Source organism: Varanus komodoensis, unplaced genomic scaffold, assembly GCF_004798865.1.
Source record: "Varanus komodoensis strain SLA01 unplaced genomic scaffold, ASM479886v1 scaffold149, whole genome shotgun sequence".
Classification (NCBI taxonomy): Eukaryota; Metazoa; Chordata; class Lepidosauria; order Squamata; family Varanidae; genus Varanus; species Varanus komodoensis.
Genome location: NW_025335434.1, coordinates 7,927 through 16,156, shown reverse-complemented (window position 1 = coordinate 16,156; position 8,230 = coordinate 7,927). Strand labels below are relative to the sequence as shown.

Here is an 8,230-nt window from a genome sequence, read left to right as displayed (position 1 = left end):
ATATGCCCGCCCGCCCCTTGAGATCTGCGGGAGAGGCCCTTCTCCGGGAACCCTCCGTGAAAGAAATTAGGAGGGTAGGTACTCGGAGGAGGGCTTTCTCTGCGGTGGCGCCCTATCTATGGAATGCGCTCCCCAGAGAGGTCCGCCTGGCGCCGTCGTTATTTGTTTTTCGGCACCAGGCGAAGACCTTTTTATTTAAGTGTCATTTTAATTGTTAATATTATTTGCTTATTTTATCTGGCCAGGGCGACTTATTTTATATTGTTATTTTTTGTATTTTAACTTTACGTTGTGAGCCGCCCCGAGGCTTCGGCGAATGGGGCGGCATAGAAATGTTTTACTTAATAAATAAATAAATTGTGCCAACAATGACATAAATCTATTTTTATCATAAGAAATACACTTTTCTTCCTTTTCTGTTCCCAGAGTCCTTTGAGGAGTTTCCTTGGGCTTACCCAAGAAGAAGTGGATTCAGCTGGATCTGGGGCAAAGCGACGAAGTCATGATGGAGAATCAGAGGCACTTGGCCTCTCGGTGAGGAAACCTTTTACAAGCTGAAAGGCTTGCCCCTGTTATTTCCACTACTTGCCAGTAAAGATGTGACCAGAGGGGAAGGATGTGGCTGGTAGGCCTGCCTGGGCCTCTCTGGCTAGATTCTGTGCTGTTTTTCTCCTGGCCTGGTAAGACTGCAGGGAGAGGGGAGCCCCTAATGGTAGGATCGTTCCCGTGCCTGGCCCGTAAGAGGGGCATCTCCTTGGGTGGGATGGTCTAAGTGGAGGCTTCTTTCTTTCTAGGGTAAGCCTTCCCTTTCCTGGACTGGGTGAGGGCTGTGAGGGAATCAAAGCTGGAGTCTCATCCATCACGTCATTCCCATCTGGTATCAGTTCTGTCTGGAAAAGCAGCAGCCACCAGACGTGTCCCTGGAGGAGTACACTCTCCCTTCCCCACCTGGGGCTTTCCTGTTTTGAAACATCTTGCCTTCTCTCTATTCAGCATTTCTGATTTTTTTCCAGTCTTAACTGCTATAAATAATATTCCCCTTCTGTTCTTCCACACAGTAGGGCCTCTGATGCCCAAATCTGATCTCATCTCCTGGCTTGAAGGAATGGAAGAAGAGCTGCTTGTCCAGGGGACACTGACATGTAGGTCCTTAGATACATAATGCGACTCAAGCAGACCTAAAAATCTTCTGCTCCCTCAGCCAGCTGGCACATTTTTATGGCCCATGCTCTGCAGCTCAGTGGAGTTTTGAGATTGTTCATTCACCTGCAAAAATGTCCAGTTACCCTCTGCCAGGGATCAAACCTAGACTTGCTTCGTGAAAAGCATGCGCAGTACTTCTGAGCTTCCGGCTTTTGGCTTGTTTCCAAGCTCAAATCAAAATGCCAGCTACATTCAGAGCTCTGAACAAGGCTGTCTGAAGAACAAAGTCTTTTTTATTTATTTATTTCTGCAGTTATATGCTGCCCCCTGCTTCTAATGGAGTCTCCTAAATTCTTCTCACATGGTTCTAGCCTCTAGTGCAGGGGTCCTCAAACGTTTTGAATAGGGGGCCAGTTGAAAGGCTGCCGTGACCCTCAAGGGCTGGTGAGGTGGGGTTGCCCGGGGCTGTGCGCGAGGTGGCATCGGGCGCTTGCACTCGCTCGGAGGTCTCCCAGCGAGCCCAAATCCACCTCCAAGCAAGCAAGCCCCCACATCCCTGCCTGCGCTGCAAGGCAGCGGTGAGCGTGCGCATACGGGAGGCCGGCAGTGGCGGCTCGCTCGCTCGCTCGCTCGCTCGGAGACCATCCCCAAGTGAGCGAGCCACCACCTCCCCGCCCACGCAGCGAGCACGCGCGGGCAGTGAGTGGCGGCGCGGGCCGGATGGATGGATGGCCCTGGTGGGCCAGATCCGTCCCGCAGGCCTTAGTCTGAGGACCCATGCTCTCGTGGATGAGCGTTTCCGCTCCTCCTCTTGCCTGTATCTGTGCCTAGATTGGGTGGGGCGGGTTAGGGGGTGGTAATGAGAAGTAAGGCTTTCTTGTCCGTGCCCCTGTGCAGCTCCCTCTCCCAGGATGCCTGGCCAAACATTTCCTGCCAGACGGATAGAGAAGGCTATCGTGTAACAATGGGCGCCGTCGTTATTTGTTTTTCGGCGCCAGGCGAAGACCTTTTTATTTAAGCAGCATTTTAAATGTTAATACTATTGAATTTTATCTGGCCAGGGCGGCTTATTTTATATTGTGTGTGTGTGTGTGTGTGTGTGTGTACTATTCTAATGTATATATTTTTATTTATGTGGATCTAATTTATTGTTGTAAGCCGCCCCGAGGCTTCGGCGAATGGGGCAGCATAAAAATGTCTTAATAAATAAATAAATAAATAAATAAAATATAACCCCACTGGACTGCTTTTAGGGCTGCTGCTGGATGCCTCTTGTTCTTCAGCTGTTTTTAATACGGAGAGCTCCATCTGTTGGGCAGTACAGAAGTGAAGTGATGTGTTGAGGAGTTTACACTGGACAGAAAACACGCTATTGGCGTGTCTACCTCCTCTGTTTTAATCCCAGCCATTTAGTTTTTTAAAAACCGCTCAGAATAAGATGAATGCGTTTACTCAAACCAGGAAAGCCTGCTGTCATCCTTTCTGTAAGTGATTTCTGTAAGTGAAGCACCGGTATTTTTCAGCCCTACACCAGAGGCACTTTACACAGGAGATTCCAGGCCTTAAATCTGGGATATGATGCCTGCGGGCTCTGTCTGTCGGCAGTTCTGGGCATGCTCTGGGATCTGAGCACTGGTGGAACTGTACCGCAGCAAACTGGGACATTGCACTACCATAACATTAACATCTTGTTTTGGTTATTTAGAAAGGCTTGCCTGCAAGGTAAAAGTCTTCTTCCATACAAATGTAGAAAAATATTCAAAATATATAATAACATTTACCTCTGAAGTCTGCATGTATGCAGTGAACTTCTTTTCCTACCATCCTTCACACCGTAGGCATAATTCTCCTCTTCCTGATATCAATACCAGTGGAAAACCTTTGCTTGATCTTGGATCAGTTGGTCAGGGAGCAGGAAGTTGGGTGCAGGACTTGCTAGGGAAACAGGCGGTGGGGTGAGTGCATGGTAGAACCGTGTGAATGGTTGCCTTGCCTAAATCCGGGCCTCATAAAGCTGAGGGCTGCTTTTCTTCCTTGTTCCAAAACTTTCCCTGTGGAGCCAAAGAGGCAGGAACTCTTGCAGTGAATTGCCTGGAGGCAGCAGCCACTTCACTGAATGGAAATGAATGCAGCCTCGGAAAGGTGGTTGATTTTCTCTGCAATAGCCAGAGCCACTCTCACATCTGTGCTCAGCCCAACTGAAGTAGAGGTTGCCTTCCTGAAGGCCCCTTTGCAGTCATTTATTTTTCAAGCCTGCTTTCTTAAAATGTTTAACCATGTTCTGACAATATTCGAAATAAGCATTCCTGGGGTTTCAGCCTTCCTGGTTTCTCTTACATTCTCTTTGCCCCTCCTCAACCACCACCTCCTGCTGCTGCTGCTGTTGCTGCTGCTATTATTATATTCAGGGCTTTTTTTGTCATAGAACGCACCGGAATGGCGTTCCGGCACCTTCTTTTCTAATGGATTTTACGAAGTGATTTTGAATCGCCGGTCGGCGTAGCAGGTCAGCAGCAAACATCATTAACATCGTGCCTGCGGGCTGCTTGTGTGTCCGTGCCACCCGGCTTGGGATGCTGCTCGGCTTGGGATTGGTGTGTGTGGGCGCGTGCTGAGTGCTTACTGCCGGCGGCGACATGAGTTCCGGCACCATTTCTTTTTACAAAAAAAGCACTGATTATATTGTTATTGTTGTTGCATTGCCTTTATCCCCTGCCTTTCTTCCTCCTACAAGGAACCCAGACAGTTTACAAGGTTCTCCTATCCATTTTATCTTCACAACAACCCTGTGTACTAGGTTAGGCTGAAAGGCAGCAACTGGCCCAAAGTCATCCAGTGAGTTTCATAGCTGAACAGGGGCTAGAACCTGGATCTCTTGAATCCTGGTCCAGCACCCTTAATCACTACTCCATATCAACACTCCTTTAGCTGTGGAGATCAACATTGATTAGGTTTAGGAAATTTTCAAAGGAGCCAGGACTACCAAAGTTTATTTTCTAATATCTTTCTTCTTTAAGTTGATGCTCTCTCTCTCTTTTTGTTTCAGCCAAGGATGAGTGAAAGAAAGCAAAGGAAAGGCCAAGTGTTGGAGAAAAGCAGGGAGTGTCAGCATGTGACAGAGAATCTTGGGAATCAAGATGGGATGAACAAACTGGAGTGGCACCCAAGAAATCAAGGAAAAAATAAATCCATGCAATGATGGTACAACAAGCAACAGCCAGAGAGGACAGAGAGCGGAAATGCCGTCTGCGTGGGAAAATGCTCGCTCAGAAATCATCCCCTGGTGACTGTTCTCCAGCCCACACAGCAAAGAAAAGGTATAAATGCCTTGAATGTGGAAAAAGCTTCAAGCAGAGTGCAGACCTTCTCTCCCATCAAAGAACACACACAGGGGAGAAACCTTTTAACTGTCCAGAATGTGGGAAATCCTTTAGTCAGAAGGGGGCACTTACTATCCATCAAAGAATACACTCAGGGGAGAAACCATTTACATGTTTGGAATGTGGAAGAAGATTTTCTCAGAGTGGTGCTCTTCAAGTACATCAAAGAACTCACACAGGGGAAAAACCATTTCAGTGCCTGGAGTGTGGAAAGTGTTTCAAACGTAAAGATTCCCTTACTTTACATCAAAGAATTCACACAGGGGAGAAACCATTTGAATGTTTGCAGTGTGGAAAGAGCTTTGGGCACAAGCGAAGCCTCACTAGTCATCAGATAATTCACACAAAAGAGAACACCTTTAAATGCTTAGAGTGTGGAAAAAGCTTCAGCCGGGAAGACGGTCTTGCATCACATCAGAGAATTCACACAGGAGAGAAACCGTTTGAATGTTTGCAGTGTGGAAGGCGCTTCATACACAGGCAAAGCCTTACTCGTCACCAGATAATCCACAAAGAAGACAACCCATTTAAATGCCCAGAGTGTGGAAAGAACTTTAGCCGAAAGCATGATCTTGCTACTCATCAAAGAATTCACACAGGAGAAAAAATATTTGAATGTTTGGAGTGTGGAGAGAGATTTGTCCACAGGCAAAGCCTTACTAGTCATCAGAGCACCCACACAAAAGAGAAACCCTTTAAATGCCTGCAGTGTGGAAAAAGCTTTAGGGAGAATGGTGCCCTTCGAACGCATCGGGTAATGCACATTGGTGAAAAACTACATAAGTGTCTGGAGTGTGGAAAGAGCTTCAAGCGGAAGCATACTCTTAATTTCCATCAAAGAACTCACACAGGAGAAAGACCTTATCAGTGCTTAGTGTGTGGAAAGAGATTCTACCAGAGTAATGCCCTTAATTGTCATCAAAGGACCCACACAGGGGAGAAACCATTTAAATGCTTGGAGTGCGGGAAGAGCTTCAGTCTGAGACCATCTCTGACGTTGCATCAAACCACCCACACGGGGGAGAAGCCATTTAAGTGCTCAGAGTGCGGAAAGGCTTTCAGTCGGAAGGCATACCTCTCTTTGCATCAAAAGACTCATACGGGAGAGAAACCATACAGATGTGTGGAGTGTGGGAAGCACTTCAGCCTGAGACAGTCTCTGACATTACATGAAAGAACTCACACAGCAGAGAAACCATATAGCTGTTTGGTGTGTGGCAAACGCTTCAGTCGGAGGGCGTATGTTTCTTTACATCAAAGAATCCACACAGGGGACAAGCCATTTAAATGCTCGGAGTGTGGAAAGAGTTTCAGTCGAAGGGAATCCCTTGCTTCACATCAGAGAATACACACAGAGACTTCTTCGGAGGAAGAGGAGGAGGAGGAAGACCCACCAGGAGAACCCTCTCCTGTGGTAGCTCTGGGTCAGGCCGGGGCATCCTGCGTCAGCAGCTCCTCATCTGAGGTTCCCAGCAAACCTTTCAGTTCTGTCCAGAGACCAGCCCACATCCCAGGCTCTCCTGCCACTCGTGACTTGGCAGAGCACCACTGGCAGTGTATCCGGTGGGACACGCAGGACCACGGCGGGAGAGCCCACCTGACTCCCCGAAGGCCCTTTCGCCCCGGGCACACACACGAGTGAGGCCCTGCTCAGGAACAAGCCTGTGCTTGTGAGCACAGTTGCGAAAGGCCCGGCTGCGAGGACGACTCGGATGCAAGTGCCGAACTGGCCAAGCAGAATATGTGCACGTAGCTTTCCTCAGACTTCTTCCCGGTCAGCACTTCCCATGGAGTCATTTAACTCCATTTCGGGCTCTTGGCAGGAGGAACAACTTAAGTGTCCAGCATAAAAGGCACTTGAAGCAGAGCTGAAATTTCACTTCAGCTCACAACACAATCCGTGAGATTCCTCGGCTGAAATACTGTGGGTTGATTGCATCGCAATAGTAATGGGCTTAAGGGTGGATTGATAAAAATGCACCTATTGAGAAAGCAATTCTCACAGAAGAAGCCTGAATAGGTTTGCGAGGGTCAAGGGGCATGCACATGCGTGGGTACGTGTCTCACACACACTGCAGACGTGCACTTTAGTGGGTGAAAAACTTAGTGCAAATGGGATCCTTGACGGGGAAGACAAAGCATTCAAATGCATAGAAGATGCTTCGGGGGGGTGTTTGTCCCTTACATTAATATACATCAAAGAAAAGGTATGAATATCTAGTTTGCTGAGCAACCTTAAAACAATTCTTCACCAGACACTTTGCGATTAGGCTAAAACTGCCCTGTGTCCCTGCTCTGTTTTCATTTAAGGATAGAAAGCATTAAGATTGAACAGAATGGGGTATTTGATTTTCCCAGATCCCGGCTTCTCTGGAGAGTCCCCCGAACGCTTTAAAGCTGCCTCAGAGGGTGGGGAGATGCTCTAGTTGTTTGGGCGGAGTTGCAGGAGGCTAGAGAAGCAGGAAGGGATTTCCAAAATCACATCCCCTGCCCTGCTTTTCATTTACCAGGGTTTCTGACCTATTCATACCTGAAACATATGGAGGTAAATGCCAACCAATCCTAGACATTTTCTTGCCGAAGGTAGAGGTGCCGAAGCTGCCCCCTTCCCACATCCGCATGTCAACCGCACTGGATTTGAGTCCCAGTCTAAGCTTGTCACTCAGTGTTTTCCTTATCAAAGTTGATTTTTACTTGGGATCAAATGCTTAGTGCTGATGAGGAGCTTTTGTCATTCTCAGCTTTGATGCCAAATGCCAACTTTCCTGGAGCAGCTGAGAGCAATTTGCACCGCTCCAACCTTGTTAAATCGAGGTTTTGCCCCGCCCCTCACAGCCTTTCCGGTGGGTGGGAAGCCCCATCCGAGCTGGATCATGCAGCCAGCCGCCCCGTCCGTGGCTCCTTTTGATCGGTGAGCCAGTGGCTGAGGCGCGCGGGCGGGCGGGTGGGTGGGCGGGGGGGAGGCCTGGCGCACATCCAGCTGGGGGTCCTGTGGGCAGCTGGCCTGCCCAGTGTGTGTGGGGTGCAGGGCTGGGTGGCGCTTTGCTCGGATCCAGCATGGCTTTTCTGAAGAGCTGATGACAGACCTGGTCTGAGGCAGGACGGAAACGTGCAACTGGTGGTTCCATTTGTCTAATCCACAGGTCCTTCCCTAGCGTCTGGATCAGAGGAATCGTGGGTCACAGCTTATTAGACGGTTCATTTGCGAGGCTTGTCCCGTGTGTGTTGGACAGCGCAGCATCTCTCTACGAAGGGCGCGTCTGGGCTGCCCTCCTGCTAGGGGTGCAGCGCCAGTCCCGCTTCTCTGAGCCCCGTTCTGAGCGCGTCCAATAGCTGCCTCTGCGGAGGTGGAGCAGTCGCGCCGGTAACCCTTGCATTGCAGCCGTCTCTAGAACGCACTAATGCAAAGCTCCCTTCAGTCATCTACCCGCGTCCTGGAGTTCGACACACGGTCACGACTCTGTGCCCTTTTAACAGGCAAAATATTACCGGAGAGGCAGGATAACTAGGAAATGTTCAGCTCCCATAATACAATACATTGAAGGCCTAAGAGGACTTTAGGGGGGTATAAAGATGCCACTGGGAAGGGATATTTCTAGGGCCATTTGACCGGCTGCTGTTGACATTTATGTATAATTTATACCCCTATTTTCATATATGTGTGTGCGTGCGCATGCATATATGTATTTCATACACGTGCTCTGAAA

The 8,230-nt window shown here is 48.8% G+C and overlaps 1 protein-coding gene across 1 annotated transcript in view; it reads left to right on the top strand.

The window, feature by feature from the left end:
* Positions 1-6,779, top strand: part of LOC123020269 (zinc finger protein 721-like) — a 17,145-nt gene extending 10,366 nt beyond the window's left edge. The window contains exon 3 of the mRNA XM_044423732.1: positions 4,338-6,779. Within this exon, the coding sequence (XP_044279667.1) occupies positions 4,338-6,165 (1,828 nt within the window). The 3' untranslated portion in view covers positions 6,166-6,779. The remainder of the gene's footprint in view (positions 1-4,337) is intronic.
* Positions 6,780-8,230: the final 1,451 nt, after the last annotated feature.